The following is an 18,332-nucleotide window of genomic DNA, read 5'->3' as shown; positions in this document are numbered from 1 at the left end:
ATGGGAATAGAAACTTGACAGACATGTTCTCATCTAAAATTAATTTTTCAACTCTTGTAAATATTTAACAGGAAATATTACAGGAACCCCACCCTTATTCACATTCTGTAGAGGTCTCTGCTTTCACACTACCTTAAAGAAGATAGAAACAAAAATGAAACTCAGTAGAAACAAGCAGTTCTCTTCAATCAGCATATAATAATGATTATACTATATCACATTTGATATCCATGAATTCATTAAACACTCTCTTAGTCATTTGTTCCTGCCTTTGAAAAACAGTTACATTTATGTGATCATCGTTTTCACTGAAAACTGATTCCATTAATGATAATTTCTTATAATTTTACGTTATCAGTAGTTCTGTATCAATAATGATGCTACAGTGTTACTCATTACAGAAATAATATTAAATCTACAAATCATCCCCTATCTTTAGTAGAACACCAACCCACCATAATTTGCATTATGCTGCAAATAACAGACACAAGCTACTAAACAAGCTTAACTGATGAACATAGTGACACAAAGAGACAATGTCCTTGTGGCCTGCACCAATACCAGGTTTAAACAACAAACTTTTTTTCAAAATATTTCTACTCTTTATCTTCTTATGTATCTTCTTAAGTACATTCGAGCCTGAATTTACAGAAATTAAAAACCTAGTAACACTACGTTTCCCAGCCTGGGTGCTTTCTGTTTACATTGGGATGTTTCTCCTGTGTTTCTATGGATTGCTAACAAAATTAAATGTGGATCCAACTACTGCTAACACAGGCTTCAGCGCCTGTTCTCTCTCTGGCAGGATATTGGAGATGTTTAAAAGTGTACAAAAAATAAGAGTATAAGCATATATATGCTTAAATCATTGCACATTCTATATTAATTGTGTTTATGGCATCAGTGATATGCAGTATATACAAATTACTATTGTTATTTAGAATTTAGAACTGCAGTTTAATTGCATTTATTCAAAATATAGTGCTTGAAAATGTTTATTTATACTTCAAGTACAACAGAGCCATCTGCACTGCATCCAAATTTGAATCTTCTTTATTATTTTAGTATTCCCTCACCTTTTTTCTACAAGTGTTTTCTGCAGACAAAATGTCTTGCATCAAACTGTTGATTTTTTGCATTTTATACATATAGAGGGATGCCCTGGTTTATGTAATGGAAATGGAAGATGCACCCTTGACCAGAATGGATGGAACTGTGTCTGTCAGCTGGGCTGGAGAGGTTCTGGATGTGACACATCCATGGAAACTGCATGCAGTGATGGCAAAGATAATGACAATGGTAAGTGATTCACAGTAAAGATGCATATTTTTATTACTTTTTTATTAAACACACAGCAAGGAAAGCAAAGTGAGTAATAAGAACATTACATCTACAGACTAATGCATTGCAGTGCCTTGTCACTTGAATCCAGATTCATCTCAATATGGCAGTGATACAGAATGTCACCTAGAATGATTTTATTTTTGAAAGTAAAAGTGACACTGCATAGCATAGAAATATTACAGCTACTTAGCTATATTACTGTGAATAGTTTTACTGTTGTTCTGTATTAGCTTTTGTTTATTTCACAATTATATGTTTTTTTGCTACAAAGTCAACCACACTTATGCATGCCAGAATTCAGCAGTAATCTATTTAATGCATTATTATTTCAGTATTTACTAAACTGCTAATTTAAAATGGCAGAAGTTGAACAGTAAATGCAGTACATCAGTAATAAGGAATTGATTCAGTGGACACCAAGACTAAAACTGAAAAATAATATTTTTTACTTTTCTATTGTGTTTATTTGTCAGTTTTTAAAATCTGACTTTACTTTTTATCACAAGTTCTAATGTTGTGCAGTATAAAACTGTTACAGTTTTAGAGCGTGAACATTTCCTGTTCACGTACATTGAAAATCTTTGTTAAGAATGTGAAAAGTTTTTTTAACAAAAAATATATCAAAATTCATACATCTAAAGTGATTATCTTATTAGTTTTGATTGTTAATATTAAGTGGGTTCTTCTGGCTTTTTTTGGTATTCTGCAGATGAGTGTGTTAAATGGCATACCTAAACTAGCCTGGTGAGTGTCAATGTGTGCATGAGTACGCCCTACAGTGGGCTGGCATTCAATCCGATGTTAGTCCTGCCATGTTTACTGTATAAACTTACCTGGGAAGACCTTCACTTTCAACAACTAATTTATGAAGAAAGTTGGCACAAAAAATGAATGAGCTGTGTAGATGTCCAAATTATGAAATGTAAAGTTTGCCCTGTTTACTGTTTTGTATACAGTATATGTTAAATTATTATAAGTTGTTTCTGTATTTTTCAATAAAATAAGATATTTTATGTCACTAAGGCATTTCCCACTTTTTATAGTAGCAATAGATAGAGGAAAAGGCTATCACTCTTTTACTTTAGAATACAGATGTGATTTTCTAATATATTTTCAAGTCATATTATTTTTCAAAGTCCCTGAAAATTAATTATTATTCATAAAAAGGACCTTTCAGAAAGTGGGAGCTTTGGGTGAAGTAGAAGTGTTTGTAGATTAATTTAAGAATAGTTACTTATTAAATATCTGAATACTATCAAAGTGCAAAATCTAAAAATGTGTTCTGAATTGAATTTTGTTATTGAGTGGTACTTGACATTACAATAATTGTTCTGTGTATGGCAGACATAGAAACATAATTAACTATATCAATATTAAACAAACACTTCAAAACACTAAGTATAAAGAAAGGTGTGGCTGAAGAGAGAATCTAAAATGAAAATACTATGAAAGGAAAGAAAGGGAATAGATGTACAGGAGAAGAATTATCAGTTTAGAAAGAAAAAATGGAGAAAATGTAAGAATAGGAAGATAAAAAGCTTTAAAATATAATGGAAAATTAAACTAAAGGTTATTACCCAAGAGACACAAGACAATGTGAAATAATAATAAAATAAATAATACCCCCAGCAGTAAAATGGGAGTACACCTTATTGTATGTCTTTGTTACAGTGTGTGAGTTGTTGATTTTTTACCGGTCAAGTCTGCTCCAAACACATTGTAATTATAACAAACTGAGAACCTATATTAATATGGATTTATTTTAGTGTGTGATGAGGGAAAACACCATTCATTCACAAATTATACAGAGCAGTAACAAACCATTCAGCAACCTGTCTAATGACAGGTTCATAGGTCTTCTCTACAGCAGCTGTATTAAGTACAGTAGGTATTTAAAGTTGGAGCACAACTTGTATGAATCAGCCCCAGCAATGGCATAGGAAGCCACCACATTCAGTTCAACAATAGCTTTTACTACTTAAGATAACATAGGATTCTCAAACTGGCATAATCCATTATTGTCCAGAGACAACCCCAACAGCATTTAGTGCAAGGAACTAAGTCACACTGATAAAGAGCCAGTTTGGTGGACCCCAAAGGACCCAGAAATCCCTGCCTAGAAACAATGAGAATGTTCAAACTCCAAATAGGATTTGTACTAAAGTTGCAGCATCTGTAAGAAGCAAGGCCCTATGACTGAGTCACCCAATCAGAAGATGTGCCCTGTCTAATTTTCATTTTGTATATTTTGTTATTTTTTTAAACACTCCACTCAACTCTGATGGAGTTTGGAGTTATTACTGTTATGAAGATTTGCCGATTTTTAGAACAGTTTCAGCTCTTGCAATCTTGTACCACCAACCCCTGTACCAATGTATTAAGACTTTTGAGGATACTATTATATAGGGCTGCACGATTAATCTTTTTTTTCTCATGATAACGATATTTATGACCCACGATCAGTTAATAAATATCGTCGCGATTTTACAGTATAAAGACCAAACTGTTTTTTATGGGCTGAGTTTACGGATTGGACTGCGTCACTATGACTTTACTGCGTCTAGATTGCAAGCGCTTTCTGAAGCAGTAGAAGTCAATAGCAGCAATAACTGTCAGTCAGAATAAACATATGATGGCGGAGCAACGTGCAGAAGTGCGATCGTTAGTTCCTAAAAAGGGGTCATACTCAGTTGTCTGGAACTATTTCGATTTCGAGGAATGTGATGTTGATCAGGTACGAGTCTTGTGCAAACTTTGCTCCTGTTCCGTCCAAACGTCCCAAGGTAACACAACAAACCTCATCAACCACCTTAAAAGCCACCACAAAGTACACTATCAAGAATTTCAACGACTGAAGGCACAAACAGCAACAACAAAAAATTACGAGCCATCCACAACACAGACAACAATATCAGGGACATTGTTCAACGCAATACCATATCTGCCTAGCCAGTACCGCCGCTCCCTATACGCAGAGTACGCAGTCTGCGTAGGGCACCAACTCCCAGGGGGGCACCATCCCAGCTGCTCAAAAAAATCGCTTTTATATATTATAATAATAATATTAATAATATACATATACAAATAAACAAAAATATAAACGTATATATTGCATTTTACGGTGAACGCAGAGTAGGCTAAGCACACGTGATGACGCGCGCGCCCTCACCTCTGTACCCAAATCTCTGGATTGCTCTGCGCATAGCAGTGACGCTCCCTGTAACTGTTGCCTCTGCTGAGCGAAGTTTTTCTAAAATGAAGCTCATCAAAACGTACTTGCGCTCATCTATGGCACAAGAGCGCATGAGTGGTCTGGCAATTGTCAGCATCAACTCTGAATTAGCAAAGGCTTTATATCATATGAAGAGCTCATTTACGACTTTGCCTTAAGAAAAAGCAGAAGTGTGCCTTTGTAAATTTTGAACTTTGGAAAGCTCCAGCAGATGACAGTGTTGATTTTATTTCAGTTTATTATTGTTTATTTTATTATAAATGTTTTATTTAAAGTGTAATTTTAGTTTGTATTTTTTGCTGTAGAGCTACAATTGTAATTTATAAATGATACAATTTATTTATGTATTTACTTTTATTTGAATAAAGTTCTATTTTGGCCCCTATAGTAGGTGTTTTTTTTATTATTTTATTTTTACTTCCGTAATATTTGGGGGAGGGGGCACAAAAGTAAATTTCTGCTTAGGGCACCCATTTGGCCAGCAGCGGCCCTGTGCCTAGCTCGCAAAGACACCGGGAAATAACAGAGGCGATCACGTACCATATAGCCAAGGATATGTGTCCAATAACCACCGTGAGCAGTGAGGGGTTTAACAAAATGATCGCAACACTTGATAAAAGATATAGCATTCCCTCACGCAACCATTTTTCCAATGTTGCGCTGCCCTCGCTGTATGCGAAATGCCGAAAAGAAATAGAAAGAGAAATTCTCAGGCTCGGCCTTGAATATTTTGCTGCCACGACCGACTTATGGTCAAGCAGAACTGCGGAACCGTATTTGAGCTTGACAGTTCATTTTATTGACAGCGAATTTGAGATGAAAAGCAAGTTTTTGCAAACTTCGTTTTTCCCACAAGACCATACAGCGGAGTTTATTGCAGTGGGCCTCAAAGAAGCGATGTCCGCTTGGGGCTTGGTGGAAGAAAGACTTGTGTGCATCACAACGGACAACGCAGCTAATATGATTAGGGCAGCATCTGTGAATAACTGGCCGAGGCTACACTGCTTTGGTCACAGACTTCATTTACCAAAGGAATAATCGTCATTATTAATTGTGATAAAAATTTTGAGCAAAATAATCGTGATAATCTTTTTTTCTGTTATCGTGCAGCCCTACTATTATACTTAGTGTAGTACACTCAAGTTCATATTGACATATGGTGAAATGTTAATGCTTACGTCAGGTGAAAGTTTTGTGTGTGTTTTTTTTTTTTTTTCATTTTTCACATTTTTTTTTCTTCTAGCTCGGGTTTCATCCCATAATTCAAAGAAATGTTATGATAGATAGATAGATAGATAGATAGATAGATAGATAGATAGATAGATTATTAATCCCAAGGGGAAATTCACATTCTCCAGTATCATCATACTGATAAAAAACAATAAATTAAAGAGTGATAAAAATGCAGGTATAACCGACAATAACTTTGTATAATGTTAACGTTTACCCCCCCTATACGCCCCCCCCCCCCCCCCCCCCCCGGAAAATTCTAAATTCTAAATGAAGATTCTGAATTGCCCTTTAATGAACAATTGTGGATATATGCATGAGTTGATCATAAGTGAAAGCATCCAGGGCTAGACTTTGTGCTTTTGGATAGGTGAAGAGAGTTTTTATTACCAGCAGTACTATCCGAAAAAAAACAAAAAAAAAAACATTGAAAATAAATTAATGACAACATGAACTTTTAATAGCTGTTATACTTTGAAATATGTCAGAATGTACAATTCAATTTTATTCTAATTTTATCTTAAAGAAAATGACTCTCTAGGTTATGCAGTAGAGCTGTCATAATACTCAAAGGGATATTAAATTTTAAATTTTAGTAAATGTAGAAAATTTAAAGACAAGAAACACCATTAATATCATTAAGCTGTCATTGTACTTGAAGTGGTGTTAAACTCTGGTAAATCTGATAAATTTAAAGACAAGAAGTAGAATTTAAATGATTTCTATAATTGTATATATTGTTATATTGATACATCCCAAAAACTGTTATTGCATTTTTTCTGTTGTTTATTTCTTCTCTTCCCTTGACCATTTTAGATGGCTTGATAGATTGCATGGACCCTGACTGCTGTCTTCAGACAAGCTGCCACATTACATCACTATGTGTAGGTTCTCCAGACCCATTGGACGTCATTCAGCAAACTCAGGCTCCATCCACTCAAGCCAACCTGCAGTCCTTCTATGACCGAATCAGATTTCTTGTGGGCAAGGACAGCACTCACATCATCCCAGGAGAAAACCCCTTCAATGTAGAGTAAGTCCATTTTTAGAATTTTTTTAGGTTATAACATCACTTGTAAAAAGAAAATGCTATATTGAGGAAACTTAAAAATATTGGCTATGGGACTTAGACAAGTGAATATGTAAGGTGAAAGAAGATTCCCAGGTGCTTAAGAGTAGAAAATAGTTATACAATAAATTGTATGAATTTTTATGAGTTTCCAGTAATGGGACCACACTTTTCCCATGAGTCTGAAATACTAACCCCCCAAAAAGGAAATGGAAAGGCATTTATAGTATGATTTTAATGTAATCTGTGCATTCACATTGTAGTATCTGCCTCTGTAATCATTTTAAAAATTAATTGCTGATTAGTTACATGCACCTATAATTGATTAGAGTAGTACAAAAATGACTAAAACTATTTTTTGTAGGTAAGGAGCAATTTTACAAAATCAGAGCTGGAGACATCTATAGCTTTAAAAAGGCTTGTCTTTTATTTTGCAGTCCAGTCTGATATTTTTTTTAGAAGGTCCTTATTATAAGTATCACATTTTATCCTTTTTCAGTTGATGCTCCTTCTTTCAAGCATAAAATAATCTTAAGGAGTGCTTCATCTCTGCTTGAACAAGCAGAGTCAAGTGTGATAATTTCCACCACCTCAAATTACTAGACATAAAATTTCATCTTGCAGTATTTGCCAACTGTCTGGAGAAGTGAAAAAACAAAGAAGAAAGCAGCTCTTGTCATTTTAATGTGGCACATAGTGCTGTGCCAAATAGTTATCTACATGGACATATCCGGTACATGGACCCTGCTGCTCTAAAAATGGTGTCAGCAAGCTGTTCTGAGTCCTCTTGAGATATTATGCTCCTTGTAGTCCTCGCATCAGGGATTAAGAATTTTTTTTAGTCATTTGTAGAAATATACCATTCTACTTCGGGCATTTTACAGAATATATACATTTTTAGTTATTGCACGTCATTTTCTAAATGAATTCTTGTGAAAATCCATCCATCCATCCATTTTCCAACCCGCTGAATCCGAACACAGGGTCACGGGGGTCTACTGGAGCCAATCCCAGCCAACACAGGGCACAAGGCAGGAACCAATCCCGGGCGGGGCGCCAACCCACCGCAGGACACACACAAACACACCCACACACCAAGCACACACTAGGGCCAATTTAGAATCGCCAATCCACCTAACCTGCATGTCTTGGGACTGTAGGAGGAAACCGGAGCGCCCGGAGGAAACCCACGCAGACACGGGGAGAACATGCAAACTCCACGCAGGGAGGACCTGGGAAGCGAACCCAGGTCTCACAACTGCGAGGCAGCAGTGCTACCCACTGCGCCACCGTGCCGCCCCTCTTGTGAAAATGCATTAGATATATAGCATTAGCTATTAATTAACTATTTCCTTAATTTTTCCAATAGAGAAATTCATTTTTTTGCCTAGAAATTCTTGACATAGTGTAAAAAAGCATAGAAAGATGATTCTTTTCTGGTGTGTGGGACATATGGAAAACACAGGCATTTCCATAATATTTCAGAATGGAATACTGTATATTAATTTGCACAAATACAGAATATCAGTAGAGGGTTTGTGTTTCCAGGATTAAACAAAAAGATAAAATAAGAAACATATATGCTTGCTTATGACTATAGTTTATTTATCCTCTGAGATATGAAGAACTGGAGTTGGATCCAAATTTAATTTTGTGCATTTCATTCAAGTTTTTTTTGCCCTTAGTAACCCATTCTTTTTTTTTTTTTTTGTATGTTGTCAGGTGTTTAGTTTGGGTTTTGTTTTTCCAGCCATGTCTTCAACACATACTGATTACTATAAGTGAATGCACAAATTTGCTCTCTTGGATTGTTAGTATTCTAGCATAGTGTAAAGCACACAACGACCTTGAGTCATATGAAGTATGTCATGCTCTAGTTTTTTAAATATAATTACCCTCAGCATTAAAGGAATTGTGTTGGCAAAGATTATCACTTTCACCGTCATTATCAATATCTCTTCCTCTACCCCATTGTAAAGGAAAATTCTGACTTTTTAAAGTCAATGTTTTTCTTTTTCATTTTGTTTTTCCTATTCTCTATTAATTTGCCTGAAAAACGTGTGCTGGTTAATTTTGGTTTAGGTGCAGTAAATGATGGAATCTTAATTTTTGTCTGATTTCTATTTTAGTAAGATAAACATGTCAAAGTAAGATTTAGGACTGCAGCCAAAAATGTTTTTGAATGGTCAAGCTGTTATTACAGGTTCACTAGTATGAAGAATATACTTCTCTACGAGTGACTGACACATAAGATCAAATAATTGTGAAACTACATGATCATGTTATATAAAGTATATTACAACAATATGCCAGTCACATGGACGTTGAGCAAAACACTTAAAACACAATTTACATACCTTAGATTTGTCTTTGAAAATATTATGGCAGATTAGATTAGATTAGGTTATATTAGATTAGATCAGATTATATTTTGGGCCTGTTTATGGCCTTTTCACTTAGAATACTTTACTTTCTCATTGTTCATGTTAGATCTACTTTTGCTGCTTTTTTACAGATTTGTACCATTCTCTGTCAAGTAAACCTGTGGTCGAATTGATGTAAAAATGTTGAGATTATTTGTGAATATTTCCAGAATATGACATTGGAATAGCACTAATGAAACCACATTATGCAGTTATTCCTGCAAAATTGACATTTTTCTTTCTTAATACAATTAATATTAATAAAACATGTTTTATATCATTATTGGTTGTATCATTGGTGTTAGTAACAGCAAAATTAAAATCACTACTGTTTAAAAGAACAGTGAGAATACAGTAACTTGCTTGACCAAAGAAATATAAAGGTCAACTGCTAGAAATGTTAGGCTTTGTAAAAGAGCCTGCTAGTTTAATTCTTTTAATAAAATTTAAAAAAAATTATAGTAGATGGTTTAGAATCAGAATAAAATTTTTAGAAATACAGGTAAAATTCCGTTACAACGAAGTGCCAGAGACCTAAAAAATATTTAATTGTAATGAAAATTTCGTAGTAATGAGATTCTGTATTTGTCACTATAGTGCTTTCTTTAACTTGCGTCCAGGCGTTTGCAATCATTTCAATATCTTCTTTCGCGTTAATTTTCATCTCCTCCTGTCTACAATTTATGCTGATAAGAATTTTTCTCAGCATTTCCTTACGATAACACATTTTCAGGGTGCGAATGATGCCCAAACCCAATGGCTGAAGCACTGCCATGCAATTGGATGGGAGGAATTAAATGCGAACATTATCTAAATGTGGAAGCATGTTGTGGGCAGCACAGTTATCAATCAGAAGCCAAATCTTTATTTTCTTCTTCTTCATATTATGAGGTTTCTAAACTCTTTTGGGACACCCCCAAACACACACACACACACACCCAACAGGGCAACACGCCAATCTGTGTCCCGAAGCACAATTGCCACATCTGTGGAAGATTGTTTATCCATTGCCAGGGCAGGGCAACAGCAGGCTCTCTGCGCTGCAGCGAAGTGCCATAGAAGTAAATCCTGAAAGATTGTGGTCGCTCTATAAGTCCCTGTCTTGCACCCCAAAGCACAAGGCTGAGTCGCAGTACTTTAGCAAAACTAACTTTATTCAGCTTGAAACAGGAACATCATGGTTATTTATTGTAGTGGGATCTGCCACTCTCCTATACACAGACACAGCAGTCAGGCAGGGTTGTGGCCAGGTTAGTTGCCAAGTAATACTGTTCCCTGCATTTACAATGTTCCTTGCATCACCCATCGAGTGTTGATGGCGAAATTCCAAATTCACTGGCAATGTCTTTTTTCTTTTTGCCGGAATCGAGAGCCACAAAAAAAAAAAAAAGTTTTTTTTTTCTAATGTGAACTGTTGTCATTTTTTCACGTCTGCCATTTCTATAGGAGGGTGACAATGAGTTAAATTCCAATGGATGTTTTTCAAATGTTGACACGCAATAAGCAAAAGGTATCACTGAAAACCACACAAAGCAAACATAGCAAAAACAGTACAAGGAAAGTTTGCAGAAAGAAAAAAAAATGTAAAATGTTTTTCGTTTGGGGATCATTGTGCTGCGACCACAGAACTAATTGCTGGATGATTCATTCAGGCATTTCAAGGTCTTTTGGGCATTTCGTTGTAATGAAAGTATCTGCTGAATGTATTTCGTAGTAACAAGATTTCTATAGACTCTGTCATATGGGAAAAGTGTTGGGACCATAAAAATACTTAGTTGTAATGAAAATTTTGTTGTAAAGATATTTGTTGCAACGGAATTTTACCTGTATATCATTTTTACAATATACATACATAAAGCATGACATGCATGCCTGTGTTTACATGTTTACATTTAGCAGCTTGGTGAGAGTGCTGTTTTGCATGGTATCCATTATTTATTGTTTCTTTTTCTCTCTGTGATAATTTACTGTCTTTACATCATTCCAAAATGGTCACATTAGCCTTATTTTCCATAAAAGGAGCTGGGTACACAGGAGAAAATGTTTGCTTTTTTGTTCCATGTTGGAGATCCAGACACTCTTTTTGAACCAATTTCTCAAATTCAGGTCTTTATTTCTTTCACTGGTGCATTTTGTCTTTTTCTACCTGAGGACTAGTTATCTGTTAGCCGTGTGGACAAAGAAAGCTTTTGTGCCCTGTCCAATAAATCCTATACTGTAACTTTCTTTTGCAGCCTAATTGTAGGGTCTCCTAAGGATTACCTCAGTATGAATAGCTCCATTTTGCAGCTTGCTGCTCCTGAAAATGTGTCAGCTGAATGACACCAATAAAAAACATTTATTTTAAATAATTGCTGGGAAAAGCTCCAGCTCAATGCATGAATACATTTTGATTCATCAGGTTAATAAAATGGATGAGTGAATGGTTTAACATTTCAATTTTTCAAGTACTATCAGTTTTGTAAGAAATAACATTTCAGTACAAGTAAACATTTAAAAGATGTATTAGTTCAACCAGCTTCAACATAAGCAAGTAAAGAGTTACATACACACATGTTAAAATGAGTGTAGTAAATGACAAAGACAATCAAGACACTAGAGCTTAACTTTCTTAAAAAATATCATCAGTGATATATTATTCATGGTTCAGATTTACCACCCACATATAGATTGGAGAGGTTATGATGAGAAGGCAGGTCTTCAGCAGCAGGGTAAGGATTGTGCTTCCTGTATTAGGACAGGGACCAGATAACAGGGTCTTGCTTGCTATTTGATCAGGCTTCTATCGATTTTCAAACCACTTACTTGTGCTGTTTGCTGTATTCCTAACCTCCTCATGGTTGTCCTTCACCACAAAAAGCAGTAGGAATGGCACTGTGTCAAGTGGCCGATGTTCTAGGGTGATATGTGATACAGGGTTTGTTACAGCTTTAAAAGGCATCAATGCTTTTGATAGAAAATGTTTATTTTTAAAATTGACTTCTAAGTGCATTTCTCTGAACCAAACACATACTTGATATGCATCAGTGGCTAATGATATTTCTGCCATAAAAGATATTACTGTTGCATTGGAGAATGCAAGTTTATTTTTAGGATACATTTTAAAATGTATTTCTGCTGGTTTGTATATACTGAATTTTGTCAGTATTGTATTTTATGTGTTCTGTTGCATTACTTGCATGCACCAGTAGATTTGGTTTAATATAGAGTGTTCTATAATGTAATGCTTATTCCAAAGCATTATTTTCTTTTTTTTTTTTTTCAAAAAGAAAAAGACTGCAGCTGCTGTATGTTTACTCTGAATACCATGCAAAATTATGGTTTAAATCAGTGGTTTTCACGTTCAGTCCATGGTAGTCATTTCATTAAATTTTTAATATCTTTTTTGACACTACTCTGTATTAGACAGATGCAAATAATGGATGGAGTAATAGATTATCAGACAAACATTGTATCAGTATAATTCCATGTGCCTAATGCTACATGAATTTAAATGTCTTTAGCTGTAATGCCTTTAACCCAAGTGCACTTGCTAAAGTGAGTAGAGGGGGTTCTGTCTCATTACCCTTGTTGAAATCATTTATAATTGACTATTGCCGACGGTAAAATCTCACTTCTACCCACCACTGTAGTACTGAATCCCAGCCATGCTGATTACTTTTATTAAAAATGAATCTTTGTTTTTTTACTAATAAAGCATTTTTAAATAAAGGCCTAAAATGTGGTTCTACTAATAGAGTGGTCACATCATACCCTTGGTTAGATTTCTTATACCCAATTTCATTTGAGCACAACTAGAAGAGTTGGCCTTCTTATAACCATGTTCCCCATATGCTCCTTGTATTTTCAGTTTTTCCTTAAAGGTGTATCTTGGCATATTTCCTTCCTAAAGAGACAGCAGGGGTTATCTAAGCCTATTGAAAGTCACACTCTTGCACACACCAATACTCTTTTACATTTAATTTACATTTAGAATCAAATTTCAACCCAAAATACAAGTCCATAGAGGTATGAAAGAAATTCAATGACCTGGAAAAAACCCATAATGACACAGGAAGGGAATATGTAAGCCATCTGGTCATTTCCCTGGAGCTGTGAAGCATATGATCCATCCATCTATCCATTATCCAACCCGCTATATCCTAACTACAGGGTCACGGGGGTCTGCTGGAGCCAATCCCAGCCAACACAGGGTGCAAGGCAGGAAACAAACCCCGGGCAGGGCGCCAGCCCACCGCAGGGCACACACACACCCACACACCAAGCACACACCAGGGACAATTTAGAATTGCCAATACCCCTAACCTGCATGTCTTTGGACTGTGGGAGGAAAACGGAGCACCTGGAGGAAACTTATGCAGACACAGGGAGAACATGCAAACTCCACGCAGAGTGAGCGAACCACTGTGCCACCGTGCCACCCAAGCATATGATATTAGCCAGACAATTAACTGTATTATTAATATTTTAAGATTTTTTTAAATACTGACTTTTTCTGATAATTTCATTTAACATAGTTAACAACATCTGTGCATGTTTCTGAATCCAAACTAATGACATACCCCAAAATAGTCATGCATACATGTTTAAAAGCACAAAACTAATTTTGTAAAAACATGCAATAAAGAATGCATGGTACTTTCTCCAATAAGAGATAATAGTAACATCCTTGGCAAGAAACGCTATTGGCCTTAATAGTACTGCCAAAAGAAAATGCATCAGTATACATTGATGTAGTACTACATAATGGATTTTTAGGTAAAGATAGCAGAGTAAACCATTTGAGTATGTTTACATCTTTTTGGTAATGCCTATATTTTTAGATATCAATTGTATTTAAGTGACATGTAAAATTAACATTTTCCTCTTTTGTATCTGCCATGAAACTCAACGATGACACCAACACTCAACTGGTTTGCTGTATCATATGGTGCACCACTTATTTCAGACTGAGCTGCAATCTGATTATAAACCACTATGAGTAATAATAAAAAAAGTAGATAACATTTTGGAATCTCTGGCCTGAAAAAATATAATTATAAAATTATAAAATTCATGGTCAAATTGTAAGCTTCCTTTAGCTTTCTTCTTGGATTTCATCTTCCTTTACAATCATAAAGACATAATTATATTTCTCCTTATCAAAATTACAGACTGCACTAGTTCAAGTTTACTTCTTTTTCCTTTGTGTTTGCTTTTAATTTAATTTTCTCTTTGCCCTGTTCTATGAAAGTTCAAGAAATCCAAAATCTTTCTCTAACATTACCACCTTGACAAACAGTCAAACGTGACTGAGGCAAGCTTGTGTTAAAGAGTATGATAGCATCTGAAGACAGCAAACATTGCTATCATGGGTTATATTTTGAAGAATGAATAACAGAAATGGTACATCCTACTCCTCCATGGCTCAGGCTTTCTTTTTGAAGTGCGTTTGCAAAAAAGAAATTGGGCTAAAGGATCCTGAAATGTTTTACTCTACGACAAAGAGGAATTTGTGGACTTAAAACTTAACATTTAATTAAAGCAATTTGTATTCTCTGAAAATATGAGGTTTAGTCTTTCTTACTTACATTATTTGTTCTTATTTTTATCATAATTTGATAAGTATGAATCCACATACAGCTAAATTGCTTCCAACAATACACACGCTGCCTTCAGTGACAAGAAAGGGGGATGGTGCATTTATTTTAAATTAAGGATGACAGAAAACCTGATGGCTGACAAAATGGAGTACTAGCATTTCTCCAAACTCTGGTACTAATGTCTTGCCGGCAGCTTTAAAGAGAGGCGGTGCCTGGTTTAATAGTTCTGTACTGTGCATAAATCTCCAACACACACTTTGCTCTGTTAAAGGATTTGCTGGGCAGATACTAGTGCTTTTTGTTGCCATCAGAGACCACAAGAAAGGGGACTCTTAACTACTAATTGCTTTAAAAGCTGTTGTATATGAATCACAAAGTTCAGTATGAAAGATAAAATGTATAATTCTCTGCTTGTGCTTTAAAAGGCAACATAATACTGCAACACATCATACAGTACTGTTCTCATTTCATTTTTCTAATTAGTTGAAGAGTTGGTGTAGAAGTATCAATGATTGAGATTCCAATACTGCACTAAAATCATATTTAGCAAATATAGATAGATAGATAGATGGATGGATGGATGGATGGATGGATGGATGGATGGATGGATGGATGGATGGATGGATGGATGGATGGATGGATGGATAGATAGATAGATAGATAGATAGATAGATAGATAGATAGATAGATAGATAGATAGATAGATAGATAGATAGATAGATAGATATTCATACACACTATGGTCTGAACTCACACCAGAATGGCTAAAAACAAAGAAAACTTTGACTTTGCAGTCACAGTCACGGTGAGGCATAATACAGGCATATTGGTGGTGGTACAAAGGTGCTCCAGTAGTGTTTCTTGACAGTGTTAGTGTGTCAGAGAGAGGATGTGTACCATTGTTCATAATGGCACTCGGTTTTGTTTTAACTCTCTCCTCCGTTACTAACTCTACGGGATCCACAGTGCGCCGCATAATAGAGTCTGCCCGTTGAATTAGTTTGCTAATTTGGTGGGCATCGCTTCAAGTGATGTTATCAGCCCAGCACACCACAGTGTAGAAACATCACACAAGCTATCAGAGTTGTAGAAGATGTGACAGATGCCACTACCAACATTAAATGAATGCAATCCCCCAAGAAGAAAGACTCTGCTCAGCCCTTTCTTTTATAGTTACAGCACCAGCCCAACCTGTAATTGATTTAGACCCCCAAGTACTTGTAGGAATGCACTACCTCTACATGCACTCTTTGGTATGGACCCTCATAAGCCCTACCACTAGTTGATGCATTTCGGGTGCCACATTTGACCCCACTTGTTCATCAATCAAGGATAAAGTACTTCCACAGTAAAATATTTCATTGTCATTCGCTGTACATTTGCTGCCAGGATAGACTGTGACCCCTGGATATCCTTAGTTGAATAAAGAGGATTTCATAAAATTAACTGTAACCTAAACTATAAAGATATGTTTATGATTTACTCCAGAATATTTGGGGTTTTTGTTACATAACAGTAAGATAAAAATGAAAGATTGTGTTTATAAAATGTGATTTTGTACAAATGTTTTTGTGTTTTTCACTTAGCTTAGCTTGTTTGCAAGTAATTGCGATTGGCCAAGGTCTTCTGAAGGAAAAGACCGACTAAATTAGCATTAAGTAAAGTTCCTGGGGACTTGCTGCATTGTGGGCAAGTGATCTTGCCTCAAGTAAGGACAGTCTGACACTATAAAGGCCAGATGCAAACAGGGTGAAATTAATTGTTTTCCTGAAAGAGGTAAATACACATGGTGGTGAGAAAATATCAATTCGCAAACAAAGACAAAGAGATGGTGCATGTTTTACCCAATTTAATAATCTTTATGTGCAGAAAACAGGGATTTTATGCCTCCCATACCATTAACACTTGCCCAAATGTAGTAAACATCAGTCTATGTATGCTCAACAATTTGTATGAGCATATTTTTTCCAGGCCTGTTTAGATAAGCTTCTGAATTAATGCCGTAAGGCCCTTATTTACCTAACAGAAATAAAGTATTTCTCATTGAAGACTATTAAGAAAAACAGATAATACTAGTCAGACTACTGAGTATTATATTTAGATGGACTTGTTGTCCAGCAGCTAAAGAGCTGAAAATGGTTTAGAGTAGCGATTTTTTTTCTTCTACTTTTTAATAAGGTAGGAAATGTACCTAATAAATTTAGTTAATTTTAACATATAAAACAAATGTTGCATTTGTTCTTTTGCAGCCATGCTTGTGTAATTCGAGGTCAGGTAATGACATCAGATGGAACCCCCCTTGTTGGGGTGAACATCAGCTTTATCAACAACCCTCTGTACGGTTATACCATTAGTCGTCAAGATGGCAGGTATGTATAACTTCAATGCATTTTATGATTTAATACCCTATTGTCTCTCCTGCACCCTTGACTGCTTTTGCTGCATCATGTTCTGACAGGGGAACAATTGTCCCAGAAATCCAGGTACTACATGTGTGCAGCTGCTTAAAATAATATCACTTTATTTTTTCACTTAAAAGGTTAATTTAAATTAAAACAAATTAATATTCAATGGGTGTTGTCCTTGTTATTACCAGAATTACCTGAATTGCAGCATTGTTTTAAATGATAACTTGGTGGATTTGATTAGAGCTTGGATTTTAAAAATGACTGTATATATATATTCATTCATTGCATTCGTAGTCTGAGTCCCAATCTGAATTGTGTGGGTGGTTACCTACCAGGTAACACTTGTAGTTGGTCTGCCATTCGGCAAACATCCGCCACAGTGCCCTCTTGAGTTGCGAGAAGCAGATCATGGAATGTTACATAGCTTACTGTCAAATAATGCAAAGAGTACGTGACACGTGTTTCGCCCTCATTTGGGCTCATCTGGCGTACACACACTACTGCTCCCCTCTCGGGGATCGAACCTCGGATGTCAGCGTCAGAGACGAAGCCCCTTTACACTGCGGCACAGCGTGTGGTTCGTTTATTTGACAGCCTGTAGGTCCGGAGTAATTACATTCATTGCATTCGTAGACTGAGTCCTGACCTGAATTGTGTGAGGGAGCAGTAGAGTGTGTACGCCTGATATATATTTATATTTATACATACATATACACACACTTTACTTTAGAAGAAGTACTGTAATTTCTATAAATAATACAGATGCTTTATAAATAAATACTTATATTGAATATATTACATTCTTCACTCACATCTTTTTTATTGATTTTCAACACAATAAAATTTTTATTGTTTTTAACTGTGAAAATGTTTCTGAGAAAAGAGGTACGCAAATATTCTGTGAAATTCATTCTTTGGTCTGGTTATTTTGAATCTTTGTAAATACCATGATATTGCATTCCAGCTCATAGTATCATTCCAGACACCAAGGATGAATGCTCAGTAATTGTAGAGTTGGTTATATAAAGAGTGAAAATGTAAGTT

The 18,332-nt window shown here is 35.6% G+C and overlaps 1 protein-coding gene across 2 annotated transcripts in view; it reads left to right on the top strand.

Annotated features, from left to right (window-relative positions):
* Positions 1-18,332, top strand: part of tenm4 (teneurin transmembrane protein 4) — a 679,712-nt gene that overhangs the window by 518,492 nt on the left and 142,888 nt on the right. For both annotated transcript variants that reach the window (XM_051926453.1, XM_051926452.1), the window contains 3 exons: positions 1,153-1,299; positions 6,623-6,839; positions 17,130-17,249. In XM_051926453.1, the coding sequence (XP_051782413.1) occupies positions 1,153-1,299; positions 6,623-6,839; positions 17,130-17,249 (484 nt within the window). The remainder of the gene's footprint in view (positions 1-1,152; positions 1,300-6,622; positions 6,840-17,129; positions 17,250-18,332) is intronic.

The sequence above is a fragment of the Erpetoichthys calabaricus genome, chromosome 4 (assembly GCF_900747795.2).
Source record: "Erpetoichthys calabaricus chromosome 4, fErpCal1.3, whole genome shotgun sequence".
In the NCBI taxonomy this organism is placed as follows: Eukaryota; Metazoa; Chordata; class Cladistia; order Polypteriformes; family Polypteridae; genus Erpetoichthys; species Erpetoichthys calabaricus.
This window is presented reverse-complemented; position numbering and strand designations above follow the sequence as displayed.